This window comes from Misgurnus anguillicaudatus, chromosome 16, assembly GCF_027580225.2.
Source record: "Misgurnus anguillicaudatus chromosome 16, ASM2758022v2, whole genome shotgun sequence".
Taxonomy (NCBI): domain Eukaryota; kingdom Metazoa; phylum Chordata; class Actinopteri; order Cypriniformes; family Cobitidae; genus Misgurnus; species Misgurnus anguillicaudatus.
In genome coordinates this window covers 6,717,762-6,737,932 of record NC_073352.2, presented here as the reverse complement: position 1 = coordinate 6,737,932, position 20,171 = coordinate 6,717,762, and the positions used below count along the sequence as shown (strand labels likewise).

The 20,171-nt window shown below is 39.3% G+C and overlaps 1 protein-coding gene across 7 annotated transcripts in view; it reads right to left on the bottom strand.

Moving 5' to 3' along the window:
* gria3b (glutamate receptor, ionotropic, AMPA 3b) overlaps positions 1–20,171 on the bottom strand; it is a 141,137-nt gene that overhangs the window by 85,615 nt on the left and 35,351 nt on the right. For all 7 annotated transcript variants that reach the window (XR_012357891.1, XM_073854073.1, XM_073854074.1 and 4 more), the window contains exon 3: positions 15,071–15,315. Coding sequence is in view for 6 of the 7 variants with exons in the window: in XM_073854073.1 (XP_073710174.1) it covers positions 15,071–15,315 (245 nt within the window). In the remaining variant the exon portion in view is untranslated. The remainder of the gene's footprint in view (positions 1–15,070; positions 15,316–20,171) is intronic.

Genomic DNA, 20,171 nt, shown 5'->3' with positions numbered 1-20,171 from the left:
GCTCCCTCGAGGGCTTTCTGTTATTTATTAAAATTCATCATTCTCATTTTTGTTGAGAGCTGCCTGCATTTGGGTTCTGTCTTTGAAAATCCTGACACCGAGTTGATTCAACAAAAATTTTTAAAGCAGCAAAGTATTTTTTACAGTGCACCTTAGTTAACTTCAAATTCAAGGACCTTTCAAGGACTTTCCATGTGCAATACCCTCAATTTCAAGGACTAAATTTAGTAAGTGCGTCTGAATGTGTATATCAAATTCAACCAATGGTGAGGCTTAACAACAAAGACAGGGTGATGTGGGAGCCAGGAAGTATATCGCTATCTGAAATATCACCAAAGACGGCGTTACAGGGACGCGGGAAGTATGGCAAGGGAGACGCAGCGTCTCGTTCCCTTCTCAGGGAAGAACAGTTACATACGTAACCCGAGACGTTTTCATGTGTCAAACACAACTACTATGCAAAAAAGCATTTTGGTATGAATCAACATTCGCATAAAGAAGCGAACAGTTTAGCATGTGTGCTTAAAAAGTCTAGAATTTTTATGATATTATCCTTCACTACACAGAGAATGTGGATTTCTTTCCAGAAAACTTCTTGCATAAAATAGATCCAAGCACTTACAATGACCTTTATCAATGCATGTATTTTTTTTTTAAACTTCCAAGGGCCTTGAATTTTTCCCCCCAGATTCACAAACTTTTAAGGATTTCAAGGACCCGTGGGAACCCAGTATTTTACAAACTCCATTTCCACACCTCCCGCTTCAGATATAAATCCACCTCAATTCCCCCAAATCACATTAAATTTAAATGCACCGTCTCAGTCAATTGGAAATAAGTATCCTACAGTATATGCCATTTATAGTCCATTTACTGTAACAGTCATTTAATTTTAGATGGTCCGTTCACGTCTCATGGTCGGAAATTACTCAGGGCTTTGGGGAAGTATGCAATAAAAACGCTCCCTAAATTCAAGAGAGCAAACATCACCCTTTACAATTAAATGAAATTTATTATGACATTTTATTTTCATCAAAATGAAATGTGAAAATGAACGAAAACAAGCATCACTGACAGCATTACATTTAGATCTGTTCAAGTTGCATCAGATTACTTCGGATTACGAGGTATTTTGGCAGCGTTTAACATAACAACCAATTACAATTGTGTCTGTGACAGTTAAATTGGTTTTCAGTGCAAATAAAAGAATTTGGTTAAAGCGTGACGCACCTTCGGTGAGTTTATCATAAACAACTCCGTGCAGATGCAAATTAGAGATTCACTGTACTGTGAAGTCAGACTAATTAGTATAACAGGAGGTTTTGAGAGATTGCAAAAGTGAGTCATTGACTGTTTCAGTGTTGTTTGGTCGCTTTATTTACTGTAAATTTATTCCACGAGCAATTTTTTTTGTCATTTTCACAGCAATAATAATTCATAAACTTTCTCAGCAAAAACATTGTTTTTAAAGTCCTGTATTCTATTAAGTTTGTGCATTTACATTAATCTCATAATTGTGTAAATAAAATAAATACTACAGATTCAAGACTTACAAATGAAGACCTATTGTTACACAAAGCTCATAAAAAATTCCTATACAGTAGTTCTCATGAGCAATATGTCAGCAGAAGTAGGTAGCACTGTCACCCCACAGCAAGAAGGTACCCGGTTCGAGCCCCGGTTAGGTCAGGTGGCCTTTCTGTGTCAACGTGGTTTTACTCCAGGTACTCCGGTTTCCTCCCAAAGGCCAAAAACATGGTGAAATGGAGTTGTGTGTGGATCAACTTGTGTATGGATTAACCGGTTCTTCCAATGAATATAGCCATAGATGTTGGAATGGTGTAAATAATGAATAAAGAAAGAAAGAATATAAGACTTTATCAACCTGTGAATGATTTTATAATATTCTGATGTCAGTACAAAGTTATGCACAGGTCCACACATCTGAAGAGCAGAGGATTTAAAGGTCCGTGTTTTTAAAAGCTCTGCATCGACTGGCATGTAGATTATATGGTCATTTCCTCTTCCTGTGGTTAACCAATGATACAGAATGATGATCTAACTAAGTGTGGTCATCTAATCATCCCATTCACAGGCGCCTTGGCCCCTGTGCCACCCATCTTTGCCAACTGTGCCAGGCTGCATTCATCCCCTGCGTTACACTGAAAGCCGCTAAACAGGCTCATTATTGTGAATTATAGGAGTTTAATGTGGAGCCAATGGTCTTTCATTACAGCATCCTTTAGAGAGTCTTCAATGAGCAGTAGGGTAGATTCTCTGTGTGTCAACATTAAACCCATTCACAGCATTCACACGTGTGTGTTCATTAGCTTGCATTGTGCTTCGGTTGATTTTAGGCACACTCTGAGGTATTTGAGATGTCTCGAGGGTACGGCAGAAGCGCAGCGTACATTAACCGAGGCCATATACTTCTGTATCTTAATATGTAGCTCATGTGGGGGATTTGGGCTGACCCGTCTCCACGGTGGGTCGCTAAACTTGGCGCACCTCACGAATAATTCATCATCAAGCATCAGAAACTGTCAGTATGGATGCAAATGAACAATATAACAACAATGGCACCTGCTGTTACATAGCGCACATCTCATAAATGTATGATTAATAAGGGTTTGTATAAAAGCTGAGTCTTAAAATGATAAATAGAGAGTATTTAGTGGAAAACAATCATGTTGGGTAGAGCTTGATTGAGATTTGATCTTGATTGGCTAATGAAAGCTAAGAGTCATCCTGCTGTAGATTATGATATTATTATTAGCATCCAGGGATGAATGACTAGCATTGCTGTGGCTAGCATCACTTACCATTTTATCCAGATACTTAAAATTATTTCCATGACCCACTTCATGGTTATTTAACCAAAGATGTTTAAAAAATAATGTGCACTGATGAATTGTGCGCAGTAATGACATTAATTATCAATATACACTCACCTAAAGGATTATAAGGAACACCATACTAATACTGTGTTTGACCCCCTTTGGCCTTCAGAACTGCTTTAATTCTATGTGGCATTGATTCAACAAGGTGCTGAAAGCATTCTTTAGAAATGTTGGCCCATATTGATAGGATAGCATCTTAAAGTTGATGGAGATTTGTGGGATGCACATCAAGGGCATGAAGCTCCCGTTCCACCACATCCCAAAGATGCTCTATTGGGTTGAGATCTGGTGACTGTGGAGGCCATTTTAGTACAGTGAACTCATTGTCATGTTCAAGAAACCAGTTTGAAATGATTTGAGCTTTGTGACATGGGCCATCAGAGGATGGGTACATGGTGGTCATAAAGGGATGGACATGGTCATTACTGTACACCACCAGCCTGCACAGTGGTAACAAGGCATGATGGATCCATGTTCTCATTCTGTTTATGCCAAATTCTGACTCTACCATCTGAATGTCTCCACAGAAATCAAGACTCATCAGACCAGGAAACATTTTTCCAGTCTTCAATTGTCCAATTTTGGTGAGATCGTGCAAATTGTAGCCTCTTTTTCTTATTTGTAGTGGAGATGAGTGGTACCGGATGGGGTCTTCTGCTGTTGTAGCCAATCTGCCTCAAGGTTGTGCATGTTGTGGCTTCACAAATGCTTTGCTGCATACCTCGGTTGTAACGAGTGGTTATTTCAGTCAAAGTTGCTCTTCTATCAGCTTGAATCAGTCGGCTCATTCTCCTCTGACCTCTAGCATCAACAAGGCATTTTTGTCCACAGGACTGCCGCATACTGGATGTTTTTCCCTTTTCACACCATTCTTTGTTAACTCTAGAAATGGTTGTGCATGAAAATCCCAGTTACTGAGCAGATTGTGAAATACTCAGACCGGCCCTTTTGGCACCAACAACCATGCCACGCTCAAAATTGCTTAAATCACCTTTCTTTCCCATTCTGACATTCAGTTTGGAGTTCAGGATATTGTCTTGACCAGGACCACACCCCTAAATGCATTGAAGCAACGGCCATGTGATTGGTTGATTAGATAATTGCATAAATAAGAAATTGAACAAGTGTTCCTAATAATCCTTTAGGTGAGTGTATATGGGGTTCATCTAATTTCATTCATTCTTCAAAGTGAGGCATAATATATGAGAATATTTGTTTCTTCCCCACTTAAATATGCAAACACAACTATAAGTGAAAGATTTGATTTCCTCTGTGGGACTATTAAAACATGTTAAGATGCAGAAAGACACACTTCAAGGACAAGATAAGGTGTGTTTTGTTGTTGTTGTTTTCCGATGTGGGAATGTCAAGGCATTGATTAAGTAGATACGAGAATTACGCGTGCATTGATTTGCAGCATGTGAGAAATGTTTTATGCGGTCGGGTCATTTAAAGGACACTTTTGAGTCCAATTTCTCTTAATATTTGTTCGCATGTAAACCACATCATACAGATTTGTTGTAAGTGAGGAGAGAGGCAATTACTCTGATAAAAAAGCATGCATTCATATCAACCTTGTGACAAAACCTAAAAAATACAATCAGCTAGATGCATTTTCATAAAATAATGATTTGTTGTGCATTAACATTAGTTACATTGTTTTCTCTTCCCCAACTGTGAAATATGGATCTTAATTGTGTGCTTCAGCGGGGCTACAAGGCTCTCGCGGTGGGAGGACTTGGCTTCTCTGTTTTATTTACTCTAATGAAAAGCTTTTAGTCAATAAAAGCGGAATATTGCTGGATTTAGGCTGACACACATCACAAACCATCTTCACAAGACCCGCCACGCAATATTGAGTGCTGTTGTCTTGGGCTCGAGTACGGTTCATCGCACAAGGCTTCAGAGAAAAACGCTGTCAATTTGAATGCCTTTTCCTTCAGCCTGACCAGAATTTACATTTAAATCATTCTAGATAAAACAAATCTCTAGGCGCTGCTGCGCTACATCCAGTTATTTTTGCACACACCACATACGTGCCGCTGTGTTTTATACAAAGCGTCTAATTGTTTGGGCTCCGTGTATGACATGGGCTTGTATCAATCACAGCTTAAATCACTGGCCGTGGGCGTGGCTTAACACAGTCCAGTAAAATGTGATTTCCTCGTAGCGGCCTCAGATAAAAAATGATAAATGAGTTTTTTCATCGACCGTGCCTTGTATTGACAGTGGAAGCGGCGCTCGGCAGTTGTGTATGTGCGCATTATGCAGATTAGTGTTTGCTATTGCACATCTGGTAATGGATTGCAGTCATTACACTGAAGATGTTCTCGTGTTGCTCACAAACACCACACAGCCTCATAACACAGCCATTATGAGAGTTGTTTATTCGATGGGTTGCGTAAATTCATTAGAAGTGAGAAAACAATCACACAGAAGCATGAAGGATGGTATATATAACCCGAGTGTGGATTTTTAATGCATGTAGATCTTTCGCATTTACTGCAACCGGAGGCACTTTCTATTTGTCGAGGGGTCTGCAACAGCAATGCAAGAAATGAACATTTTTCAAAAAGATTACAACTGAAATTGTGTGCTTGGTTATTTGTAGGCTTTATAGAAGATTACAGTATGTACTGGACAAACAAAGTACCAAAATGTTTTTTTATTTATATATATTGTTTACACAACTGACAAAAGCATCCTTTAGTTCACATAACATGAAAGACAAAAACATGATGTACTGCATGAAATTATCATTAATATAATTGAGAATACTGTCACTGGATAGATTACCATAACCAGTTCAGCACATGGAAGCAACTCACTGAGTCAAATATTGTATTTTAATATTATTTTATTAATCAATCAACTGACCGGCAAATTTACACGAGAATCCCAAAGAAAGAGATTGACTGGATGCAAATTTAAAACCAATTATTTCCCTCTATGCATGAAAAATTCTTGCATTCGATCTATTAAATGATCTAATTTATTTTTTGCTTTTATCATTGCTTTGTTCATGATGTCCATGACCCTCTAAAATAGATTCAAATGCTTTAAAAAATATAATTTCCCTTGATATTTCTATGCATTGCATGCGTTAAATAATAATTTCTTTGTATTGATTAGTAACGTTTCTTTAGTACTGCTAATCGATGCTCTTTTATATCATACAGTATCATATGCATGCATTGATCAGAGGGGCAGAGGTTGATGGGGGCCGAGCTGCACACTTCATTTATAACCGATTCTTCACTGCAACCGTGACTAGTCATGCAGTTGATGTCATCAGATAGCAAAGATCCTGCTGATATAAATGTTATTTCGTTCCTAAATAGATGGCTGGTGGGTCTCTTCCACACGTCACTTGTATTGCTTTTCTAAAATTGCCAGTCACAAATGTCAAACGAAAGCAAAACCGCTTTCATGCAGTCAGAGTGGCACTTTGCACCTCTTCTCGTCTCTTCTGTCCCTCTCGCTCGCCCTCTCTCGCCGTTTTATTTTCTCTCTCGTCAGGGTTTTAGATTTTAAAGAGACAGTTCACCTTAAAATCATCTTGTTTCAAACAAAAAAGACTTTCTTCTGCGGAACACAATAGGGTCACTTTTGAAAAATATCTTATCAGTCACAGTTCACTTTTATTTTATTTAAGTTTGAAGAATAGGCAAAATCTTTAAAGTTTTCATGGTCACAGAGTGAAAAATATTATAATATATGATGAAACTTTAGCAAATTCAATTTGAATCATTCTAGCCGATGGCTTAATATTAAGAAAAGCATAATGTAATCTGACATGCTATACTCGGGGGAGAACGGGGCACAAAGTAACGCTCACTAACATTCCAAAAAGTAAGATTCATAATTTTTTACACAATCAACACACACATCTCTGCTACAAATAAACACTTAAAGTAAGTTTGTTTGGACCTAACATTATCACACTGAAAGTGACAGGAGTGCAAATGTTACCCCATAGGTGAGGTTCATTGTAACAAACAGAGGGTTTAACACCTGCTAGAAAAATTAGTGTAAACACAAATAATTCAATACAATTCTGTCTATAAACTAAAGGTGTTTATATTGTTTATATATCTGCCTATAATTATAGATATCCACAAATTCATCAATCCATAATCCTGTATCTTACCATCCTTGTATTATTCATCAATGCATATAAATAACATTTTTGTAAGGGCTTCACAATTAAGAAAAAAAAGATAATTGTTATTTATTTCCTCTGATATTGTATTAACAGTTATCATTTTGATGACAAGTATTTATATTGTTTTCATTTCATTATCATTGTATACTGGATGCTTCATTGTAATGCTGCGTTTACACCAGCCGCGGTAGAGGCGGCAAAAACATTCTTTTTTTCCCTTTTTTTTAGTCATTCGAGACATTCACGTGGAAATTTGCGTCATGGGAGGGGCTTCTGCGACTCTGCTGAGACTCCGCTCGCTTCCTGTTATCACGTCACTACTACAGCGAGGTCCTGATTGGTTAACTCAGTGCGGAAATCCTCCGAAGTTCAGATTTTTCAACTCGCGCATTTCCCACGCCAACGCTCAATTCGCACCTACCGTGCCGCAGGATTCCTAATCGTGTCTTTGCATCGACTTAACATGTAAATCACTCGCACTAAAATGTGATATTCGTGCGTAGTTGGACGCTTGAATATTTGAGTTTACTCGCTTCATTCGTGCGTGAAATTCTAGTCATTCGAGACATTAATGCGGAAATTTGTGTCATGGGAGGGGCTTCTGCGACTCTGCGAGACTCCGCACGCTTCCTGTATTCACGTCAGTATTACAGCGAGGTCCTGATTGGTTAACGCGGCGCGGAAATCTGCCGAAGTTAAGATTTTTCAACTCGCGTGTTTTCCGCGGCAACACTCAATTCGCAGCATTTGCGCCGTGCCTACCGCAAGTACCGCGCCGCAGGATGCCTAATCAATGTTCGAATTATGTCAAAGCTTATGGGGGGTCCCCTAGCTAAGCCAAACCCTAAAAAAAGTTTACCCCTCAAATTAGTGTAAAACACTGGCAAGGCCAGAAATTTTAACCCATTTGCGCCTGATGCTGCGCGCACCGGCAGTAGATGTAATGTTTCGGCACGCAGCATCAGGCGCAAATGAGTTAAACAGAATAGGGGTGAAATAGGGTGAACCTCAATGACTTCTTTCAAATTACATAATTTTACTATATAGTAGTGGTTAAATGGATTACATTGCGTTTTTTGAGTCATAGATCGAATAATTTTCGGATCAGCAAAACTGGGGGTGGGAATATAAAATGAGAACAAATTAAGAAATTATGAACATATAAAAATAGAAAAGAACAGTTAAAAATAAAGTTAGATCTAACAGTAGTATTTAGATACATAAATAGAATCAAATGAATAATAACACTGTCTTCTTTATTGTATAAATTAAATATAATTAATATTTTTAAAGATACAAAAGTGATTTTCCTTTGTTTGCTGTTGTTAAATTAATATGAATGACACAAACATAAGCAGATAATAACTGTTACTTTCTGAACTGTTTGCACTTACTTTAAGACATAACTAAATGTGCCAAGACTGTGGTATTTCGAGATCGTTCTGTGTTTGTATGCTTTAGGAAACGCGCGTCTCTGTGTGTCCGCTTATGAGTGTGCGTCCATTTGAGTATGTGTGTGCGTCATTGTCTGTGCGCACACAGAACAGCTCACTTATAAATAGTTATTTATTTCGGAATGATGCGTATTTGAGCGATTATAAAGAGACTATCATTTATTATCATTTATGCGTGATTTCTTCTGTTTTCCCAATCAAATATTTTGTGTCTTTTTTGACTGGGTGGACCAGCTGTCAATCTGAGTGGGTAGCCTCGCCACTGGTGTGAAATAATAGTTTGAGAAGAATAAAAAAAACTAATCCTAAAGATTTCTAAAGATTCTTACCATCAATGAGGTGAAAATAATCCACAACTCGTCTGTCATTTCCTCCAGAAAACAGCGTGAGGCGCACTTGAGAGTTAATATTTATTTCAGACAGAAATCATTTGAATTAGTTTACTTTGTGGCAGCGCAAGATGAGAATTTTAAATTCATGTAGTATTTTAATTTTTATAAAAACCAGGGGACCCCCCTAATTTATATTTTTGTGCTTTATGGGGGTCCCTCAAGGCTTACAGGAGGTCCGGGACCCCCCCAGACCACCCTCAATTCGAACACTGTGCCTAATTGCGTCTTTGCATTGACTTAACATAAATCACCCCTGCTTGCCGCCTCTACCGTGGCAGCATAACACTGTGTTACAACTAACCCCACTGTGTAAAAATGTTTTCAACCCCAGCTATCAGTCACTAGGAGTTACTGACATGTTTCAAAATGCTGTTTTAGGTAACAAGACAGTGATCAAAATAATATAAGGTTGGATTTGGTGACTTACACATCCACCTTAGAAATCGAAACAAACATAAGATGAAGAAATTTACTTTTTATAATAATAATAATAATATGTTTAATTTATATTGCGCCTTTCCCAAGCTCAAGGACACTTCACAGGATACAGAATTTCAACAAATGTAGACATAATACAGATACATATTCGTCTGACATTTGCCCAGGACGAGAGTCTCATGCAGCTGCGACTTTTATGCAGAGAGACATTTATGCCTCCAAAACAACCTTTGTTCAATATCTTAACCAAAACTTTGCAGAAATTTACAGGAGATCTTCTGACAGTAAGAGAAAAAGACTAAAAGCACAGATTGCTCGGCCCTGTATAAATATGTAAAGTAGCCATGTTACAATTAACCCCACGTTAATTTGTGCCCCGCTCACCCCTATTATAATTATACCACATGCCTGTTGAATGCCTGTGTTACTATAAACTGTTATATAGTGTACACACAGCATCACTACTGACTGTATGTTACTTGTATTCTATTCTGAACATAGACAGAGCCATGCATGTGAATAAGAGACAACAGGGAGACCAAAATAATGAACTAATGGCACAGAAAGTGAGACAAGAAATACACAAAACAAGATGCAAAGTGTATAACAGAGAAGTCAAGCCAAATAGTGGCTTTGATACAGTATAACCCAGTCGAGAGAGAGAGAGAGAGAGAGAGAGAGAGAGAGAGAGAGAGAGAGAGAGAGAGAGAGAGAGAGAGAGAGAGAGCCAGTGAAGCCCATAAATCAAGTGGCAGTGAGTGTGCTGAATCAGGGACATGAGGTAAGGTTGATTGTGCCTGCGAGAGACAATAAACCCTGTAATCATCCGTCTCTGCTGCACAAGCCCGACAATTATCTGCCCATACCTGACCGCCACTTCACAAAGGGCAAAATCCATCTCACTTCTTCTCTATTGCTCCCACACACACACACACACAGTCTCACTTTTATTTGCGTGCATACAGTGCAGAAATATGTTTACACTTTGACTTATGTCAAATCGACAAAAATATCTGCCGGCTGGAAAGAAGAATCTACTGCAATTTCATTTCTTTGGTCTCATTTAGTGACCTGGCTAATGCACTGCATGCTTCCACAGCCCTGCTGTACATACATAACTAAATATATAATTATGCACCCTCATAACTGTAGACGCAACCAACTTCTCAGAGGGACGAGTAACATTCAGCTACAGTACACAAGATAGAACCAAGAGATGTCTTTTGGAAAGCTGAGAAGATGATCAAATTTGATTATCTAGAAGAAATAAATGTTGTTTTCCAGATGGGAAGCTACCAGAGTACAGAAGATCAGGTAAGCAACCTCATGTCACCATCTCAGCACAATGTGGACCGGCTTATTTTGTCAGAAGACCTCCCAATTACACAATAAGAGAGGCAATATTTGTCCAACATGTAAAGTGTACATTTAAATCTTGCTTTGTGTTCCGTTTCACCATTTCTGTGTCAATCTGATTTTGACACTCCAGATGGCCAATTCGCCCTTGTTCAGAATCTTTTGTTAAAAGTTTGCATTAGAGTTAAATGCTGAAAAAAAAACCATTTCCAGTTGAATAGAATAAGATCTAAGGCCAACACTAACAAACGTCTTTAGAGAGCATTCCTGTATCGTCCATGTGTGTGTCGCATCATCAGGGTCATGTCATTTGATGTAAGCGTCTGTGTGATATGCCCGAGTGTCATCTCGACTGCAGGTTTCTGATGAAGTGTTTTAATAAACCCTGTTAATCCTCTCCAGGGGTTGCAGTAATAAGGATTACATTTCAGTGCTGCCATTGAGGGAGGGATGCTGGCTGGGCATGCGGCTTAGCATAAATCTGAGCCAATAATCTGAGCGGGAAGCTATAGCATTTTAATGAAACATAATTGCTACATTATTATGCGTTTTCACTGTCTCACGATACATGCAGGTGCCTGCTGTAATTGACAGTAATATTCCTAATGGTGTTGTGGATAATAATTCTTAATGTAAACTGAAAATGAGTCTTTATTACGTTGTGCAATGTGACAACCTTACATATTCTTACAGTATGTCATTGGAATGCAGTGATGGAAATATTAAACCAAGTGACTTTTTGCACTGTTTTGGTTTCAAAAGTCCTCAATAGTCTGATGGAGCTTGATGTCAAAACAATAGTAAAGCCATTGGGATGCTGGAGAAGTTTTCTGGCAGGTAAATGTGATTATATGCTATTTGCCAGACAAAAAAATGTAACATTGTAAATTGTATTATTAGTGGTGCTTGCATTTATATTATTAATGCTAGCAAGCAGACTGGAGTATTGTCATCGTCACTGGGAGCATCAAAAAATCATAGAGACACAGGGGTTGGAGTATAATCACTGGTGGGTGCAAATGTACTCCCTAGCAACCAAAGACAGTACCATAGCAATGGAATTTACAAAGCCTATATCTCTGCATCAGAATACAGGTGTTAGATTGTTTCACTAGTGGCTTTGAGTATAATCACTGGTGGATGCTAATTTACTCCCTAGCAACTAAAGACACTACCCTAGCAACCGATTAAATAAAAAACCTATGTCTCTGCATCAAAAAATCATAGAGACACGGGAGTTGGATCGTTTCACTTGTGGCTTGACGTATAATCACTGGTGGGTGCCAATTTACTCCCTAGCAACCAAAGACAGTACCCTAGCAACCAATAAAAGACCTATACCCTCAATACAGGGGTTAAATCGTTTCACTAGTGGCTTTGAGTATAATCACTGGTGGATGCTAGTTTACTCCCTAGCAACCAAAGACAGTACCCTAGCAACTGATTAAATTAAAGAAACTATATATCTGCATCAAAAAATCATAGAGACACGGGGGTTGGATCGTTTCACTTGTGGCTTGGAGTTTAATCACTGGTGGGTGCCAATTTACTCCCTTGCCACCAAAGACAGTACCCTTGCAATGGAATTAACAAAGCCTATATCTCTGCATCAGAATACAGGGGTTAGATCGTTTCACTTGCGGCTTTGAGTATAATCACTGGTGGATGCTAATTTACTCCCTAGCAACCAAAGACAGTACCCTAGCAACCAATAAAAGACCTACACCCTCAATACAGGGGTTAAATCGTTTCACTAGTGGCTTTGAGTATAATCACTGGTGGATGCTAATTTACTCCCTAACAACCAAAGACAGTACCCTAGCAACTGATTAAATTAAAGAAACTATATATCTGCATCAAAAAATCATAGAGACACGGGGGTTGGATCGTTTCACTTGTGGCTTGGAGTTTAATCACTGGTGGGTGCCAATTTACTCCCTAGCCACCAAAGACAGTACCCTTGCAATGGAATTAACAAAGCCTATATCTCTGCATCAGAATACAGGGGTTAGATCGTTTCACTTGCGGCTTTGAGTATAATCACTGGTGGATGCTAATTTACTCACTAGCAACCAAAGACAGTACCCTAGCAACCGCATAAATAAAAAAACTATATATCTGCATCAAAAAATCATAGAGACACGGGGGTTGGATCGTTTCACTTGTGGCTTGGAGTATAATCACTGGTGGGTGCAAATGTACTCCCTAGCAACCAAAGACAGTACCATAGCAATGGAATTAACAAAGCCTATATCTCTGCATCAGAATACAGGGGTTAGATTGTTTCACTAGTGGCTTTGAGTATAATCACTGGTGGATGCTAATTTACTCCCCAGCAACCAAAGACAGTACCCTAGCAACCGATTAAATTAAAGAAACTATATCTCTGCATCAAAAAATTATAGAGTCACGGGGGTTGGATCGTTTCACTTGTGGCTTGGAGTTTAATCACTGGTGGGTGCCAATTTACTCCCTAGCAACCAAAGACAGTACCCTAGCAATGGAATTAACAAAGCCTATATCTCTGCATCAGAATACAGGGGTTAGATCGTTTCACTTGCGGCTTTGAGTATAATCACTGGTGGATGCTAATTTACTCACTAGCAACCAAAGACAGTGCCCTAGCAACCGATTAAATAAAAAACCTATATATCTGCATCAAAAAATCATAGAGACACGGGGGTTGAATCGTTTCACTTGTGGCTTGGCGTATAATCACTGGTGGGTGCCAATTTACTCCCTAGCAACCAAAGACAGTAGCCTACCCTAGCAACCAATAAAAATCCTATATCTCTGCATCAGAACATTGTAGAGACATGGGGGTTGAATCATTTCACTTGTCGATTGAAGTATAATCACTGGTGGATGTCAATTAAACAGAGGTACCCTAGCAACCATTTAGCAAGACCTTTATCTCTGCATCAGAACAGCGTATATACACAGGTGTGGGCTCGTTTTACTTGTGGCCTGGAGAATAATCATTCTTGGATAATTTTGTGGTCTGTGTTTTGCCACGGCAAGCATCACTTCACTTTTTTTTCAGAAAATCTAGTTTACACTACTATTCACACTGTAAAATGTGGTACGGTAACATGTCTAAGGGACTTATATCTCCATCACCTACCTTTAAAATTACCTTGTCAGTCGATTAAGTCTTTTTTACTTTATTTTAGTTGAAACAGATCATTTAATTGTATACGAGACACATTTGTAAAGTGACTGTACATTTCACAGTGCGCATTTCTTTAAACTTAGCATTAACAGACTGTGGCATAAAATTACTATTTTATGCATTACCTGTCACTGAATAGAGAAGCTTCTCAGCTACTTAGAGATTTTGACCTTTAAGCCAGAATGAAACGAAGAATCCATGCAGATTCGAAAGGACTCGTTGAGCACGAATGGGAAGAGTTTCCCCACAGTCCTCTGTGCCAGCTTTCTGTGTCTCATTTAATTAGTGATACATTTTCTGGAAAAACCATCGTGAACTGAAGCGCAGGAGGATCTAACGAAAGCGAAATGTCAGAGTCACTGCCTCGAGCTTGCGTTCCGCCACAAGACGCTTTGACTCGTGACAGATTCCTCAACAGAAAGCACTTGAGCTTTATTAATCGCTCGGTCCGTCTGATCTGAGCGATGGGAAATGATTGTAAGGAAATGAATGGGTATATAGGATGCGGTACAGCTAAACTGCAGTGCGGCATGTTGGGCTGACACCAAAATGACAGCGCAGATGTTGTAACTAGATGACAAGCCGCAGTAATGTCTATGAAGTCTGGGGAAAGAAGAATTAGTAGCCAGGTGTCTTCTGGGTCAAATGGAGATGGTGACCTTTCTATGATTAGTAAACACAAACCATGGCACAAGCACAGGTGTGCTTGGGATAAGAGGGCGATGAGGCGTCACCGATGTTATGGGTCTGAATATTAATTGGATAACAAAGGCATTTAAGGATCCCATTATTGTACTGCTATATAGCATTTTACTGCCACTCCTTAAAGTTTTTAAGCTAAATTTAATGTTAATAAGATTTATAGTTTTTTTCAAATTCAGTTCTAATGCTATTTAGACAAAATCGTATTAAGTAAGTTTAAAGCGAGTGAGCTGTTTAATAAGCAAAGTATTTTAGGGCCCCAGATTCTTCTGTGTCGCTCAGATCTGGGGCACATCAGTACTAAATTCATCATGTATCCAGAGATAACTGGACCTTTGCTCAAGTACCGCTGGCATCCATTCTGACCTGCTCCTTATGTGCTATAAACCCAGTATAAACAATACTCATTCATCAATCTAATTCTGGTACATAAAAGTGCATGTGGGCCGGACCGCTTCACGTGTTGTTCACAAGTAACTGAGATGACTTACCTCTGTCTGTGTCGTAGAGGTAGACAAACTTGTCCCACTTGTAGTGAGACAGAAGACTGAGGACGGCACCCCTCAGCGGCGGGCGCATCTGAATGACGAACTGCACGTCCGAGTCGATCGGGTAACTTGGCGTGACGAAAGAGGTGTGGAGGGCACCGCAGAAGGAGGTCAGCGTGTTCATAGACTTCTTATCGTAGAAGCCGAAGATGGCGTAGACGCCTCTGGAGAACTGCGAACAAAATGCAAACAGAGCGAGATTAGGGACAGAATTTTAGTTTGTTTATCAAAACAAACTGAAATGAGCACGCACATTCTGTGACAGCGAAAACAACTGTGTAATTTGTTGTCAAGGAACCAATCATGCAAAATAGAATGGGATGATGTTGGCATGTTTGTAATGGCAATAAAGGAAAAATGTGTATTAACGTGGAAATTTGTTTTGACTGTGAGCATATGAGTGGAGAAATAATTGCATTTATTTCCCGCAGATGAAAGAGCTGCGTTGCCTCTGACAGCGAGATAATCAAAGCACACTCGCCTTAAACAAAATACTAAACTTGTCGCCTGATTGGCTGTTCTGTATTCTCCCCAAACACTTGAAGCGAGTGAAGCATAATTATACAACTCTGTGAAGCGATAACATTCATTTAATAACTTTGAGATGCAATGATCTGGAGAGAACTTGTGCTCATCCGAGTTATTTACTGTTGCCAAGGGCTAGTTTTCTACTTAGACATTATTTTTTAATGGATGTTCACCCCTAAAAGATACTTAGGAATTGTAATTTTTATGATCTGAACTAATTATCCATTTAATTATCATTATTTTAGATTAATATTCTAACAAATATTGAAATTTCCTACATATCCTAGTATATTTAAGGGATAACGTATAGGCAGCCGGTTGTTACTGCAAAAGCCCCGACAGTGTGATCAGGACCCGGACATTATCCCGCTTATTACACGGCTATTTACCTCATAATAAGTTAAGGTACATTAAATATATCATTAGCTCATTTTTTAACGAATGAAGACCTTCCATGAGGAAAACAAGTTTACTTTTGGTTTAACTGTACCTGTCAAAATAATTAGCAGGTTACCGTGTATTATTAGTTCCAGATGGTTGTTATCTGGAAATAACAAACCTGCAAATGTTGTGTAATAAACCCCTTAATCGCTTACGTCACTGTAACGTCACCACTCTAACTGGAGGCAAAAAATAAGTAGGAACTTCTAGCCGGCGTGCTAAAAATTTTAAGTTTTGACTTTAAAATGTCATCTTGATGTGTTTTTGAATAGAAGGAACAGCACTTTCGGTTAAAAACTAAAGTTTTACCGGATCCCTGCAGACATTCCTTCACAAAAATCAAGAAGACAATTGTGGTTGAAGACAATTTTGGTTGAATGCAATATGGCGTACAGACTGGACGGAGACGATAATAAATAATGCTCGTGTTTGCAGTGCACACTTCATATCAGGTAAAATAATCTATGAATATGTACTGTTGTGTTGGTTTTATCTAGTACAAATCAGCAAGTTTCTGTTTTATAGGTGGAAAGTCGCCAACCGCGCTATTGTTAGCTAGTTAAACAAACATACAGTGATAGATGTGTGTGCCATCCTTTGAATGGTCTCTTAGAATAATCCACATTGCTAATCATAGTTATCCCAGCGGTTACATTTGACAATTAGAATAAGCCTTGACAAAATTCCCCAAACCACCCAAAAGTAATTCATATGCTGTCTAGGAAATATTCAAAACCTGTTTAAAAATTGCGAGAGTTAATTTACAAAAATAGGTGTCACGGTCCGCAGAATCAGTGACTGTACATATTCGGACAGTTCCGAACCTTTTTCTGCATCCATGTTTAATAAATCTCTCCTAAAACGTGCTAGCTTACGCTTGTCAACATTGCTTCCACTGCTCTTTTTCGGGGGGCAAGGTTTTATATATTATTGAGGCTTCCCCGGGCTTCGCCATTGATAAGCAGACCCCCACCTGCTGTTAGCATTCCATTGACTCCCATTCATTTTGGCATCACTTTGACAGTGAATAACTTTACATCTGAGGCGTTTAAAGACTCCATTTGTCCATTACTTATTTCTAAAGAAACACGAAAATATATAAAATGCTCCATCACCTTGTATCTTACGTTATGGCCCAGTAGAAGCAGTTTTTTTTAAAACAGGCTAACGATTGCGTCATAACCTGCGACTCTCTGTCGCACAGTAGAGAAATAACCGTATGGACAGGAAGAGAAGCTCGCAGGCAATCTTTTACTATCTATGAGGCAATCAGGTGGACGTGGAGGCATAAAGGGAGAAGCCCATAGAGATTCAATAAAGGCAAGATTGTTCAACAATGTTCCTTTTACTGTCTATGGATGATTCAGATTTCTCTTGGCACGGCTATTATACGATTACAATTGTCAGACAGGTTGCTCACGTGACATCTACGTCATCAAGCTCAGTTTGAGTGTGCGCAGTACGCCGACCCCAAGCGTGACGCACAAGCCCTGAGAAGTGAAGCCAAAACGTCTCAATCGCCCCCCAGTGACTGGTCCCAGTATAGGTCATTAAGCCCGCCTCCCCATGTTATTCAATGGGACTTGAGACCAACTAAAAAATTTAATTACACTTCAATTATCTTTTTTCCGAAGCTGGTTTCTGTCATTTACTGTAGTTTTTATCACGCTGATTTAAATTCAAATGTTTTTGTTAAAATAATTTTGCGTGTAGTTAGTTATTTAATGACGTTTTTAATATAAAAACGGTGGTGTACGTCATGATTGACAGCTGTGATATCGTGTGATATGCGCATTCTGCAAGAGCGAGGGCGGGGTCTTGATTTCGCAGCTTTACTTCCTGCTCACAACTGCGCAGGACTGGTCCCGAAATCGCTACTGCGCAGACTCAAGACCCAAGATGTCAGCGCCATATCGGGACGGATTCACTTTTCACCAATGGAAGAGAGCGAATGGGCGTCGTCCATCTTTTTTTAAGTCTATGGCCGACCCCCAGGAAGTGCGTGCTTCTAATTGACTTCACTAGTCTCCATTGAATCCAATGGGGTCCCTGTGTCCATTTCTTTTACTGTCTATGCTCTTTTTGCCTCTAGCTAAGCCCCGCCCACCGAAGACGTTGCAAAGTTTACAAACTTTTAAGGGGTCTATAAAGAGTTTATTCTTTGGCTTACCAAGTAGGTCAATCTGAATTATTTTTTTGACTTTTTGAAAAATGAATGTAACCCTGTACCACAAAACCAGTCATAAGTCACACGGGTATATTATATGTGGCTATTGCTTTACAAAAATCTTTAAAAAAATTGATAATTTATGGGTCAACATTATAGATTTTTCTTCATTAGGATATTATGTAAAGATCATGTTTAATGAACATATTTTGTACATTTCCTACAATTAATATATCAAAACTTTTACTTTTTGTGAGTTGATGCAGTTAGGGCTTCATTTTGACAATATTTTGATTTTTTTGTATTCTCAGAATCTAGATTTTCAAATATTTTTATTGTAAAGCTTATTTCTTTCAGATGATGTATAAATATACATTTCAAAAACTTGACTGGTTTTGTGGTGCAGGGTCACAACTGTGTATGTTTACAAGCCAGAAATAAGCGGGCACTTGGTAAGCCTAGGTGTCAGGATGTACGAGCCAGAGGATCAAAGTTAATGCCGATGGTCATTCTGGCATGTATGTGCTGTAACAGGCTGCAGTGTGTGAAGGGATTCGTTGATCCGCCCGTCTCTTTGTTGGTCTTCACTTTACTCTTAATTTGGACCGTCTCTGACACAGCCATACTCCTCTGAGACACGAGCTGGCTGCCTCACTTCCATCAGTTGTCCTAGACTTATTAGGACAAACTTTGAACAAACTCAAACCACTCACATAAATTATGTCAGACGCCTCTGCTTTCCTCCGTCTCTTCAGACTCCAACTAAACCCTGTTTTTTTTTGTCAGCCTGTCTACTCCAACCATCTGGATGTTCCCCCAAGCATTCGCGTTTCAGGCTCGGCACTTCTCTCCACCTGAATGCCTCTCCTCTTCGAATGAATCTCGCCGTATCTCTCGCTTTGCAAACTGAATTAATTTAGTCCCTATCTTTCTCGAGCATACAGGCTTTTTATCAAAAAGACTTTTTACATGTGCGGTAGAGAATTATATACAACCTAATCTCACTTCATTCTTTGCTGTAAGATTGGAACAAATCGTCACACAAAAAGCCTGTTTTCAGGCTAATCGCTTTACATCACATCGAGCTCGGAGCATGTCATGTCACATTTTGATGACGCGTTTAGTCAGGGCGCGCATCCCGGCTAGGATTGAGTGTTAAACGACCTCAAAGGATCAATCCTTAGCCTCTTCATCTTTACCTTCCCAACCCCCCGAGCAACCATGGGTCTCATTACCGAACGCTCGTTGAATAAATGCATCTTTGTTCGGATAATCGGGATGCTCTCTCTCAGTTCGGACACTGGCGTGGAAATGCTAAGAATCATTAGAAAAGACTCGAATGGCTCATTTCAGGCTGAAATTATGTAGCGGCAGTGTCGTGCCCTTGAAGCCGGCTTTCGCCACCACGAATGTACGTGGCCCACAGACCTCAAGCACATCGCTGTAAATGTCAGAGTGGATCATCTGTACTCGCTGTCCTCTTTTCTCCTTCTATTGCTCTGCAATTCCACCCACCCGTACGACTCCACCTCCTCAAACACAACACACTCAGAGGAAGATGGTCCTCGGGGGCTTTGTGCAAGTAATTGTATCTGCTCTTGCGAGGAGACATGTGAAGTCCTTCAAACTATTTATTCAAAATGTCAGCTGAAAACAGGAATCCCTCTCGCCCTAATGATGCATGCCTTCTGAGTGTGTCTTTGAAGGGCGAATGCTTTCGTAATCCGCCTCCTCATACATATCTATTCGTTACATATCACACTGTGTGTTATTTTTTACTGTCTGCCTGTAGCAGATTAAATTTAATACGCACATTGTATATGTTAAGATGCTTCTTATGTAAATTGTTCATGTTACTCTATGTGACCCTGTAAATCGGCCCTATGGGGAACAAATAGTGTTTCACAT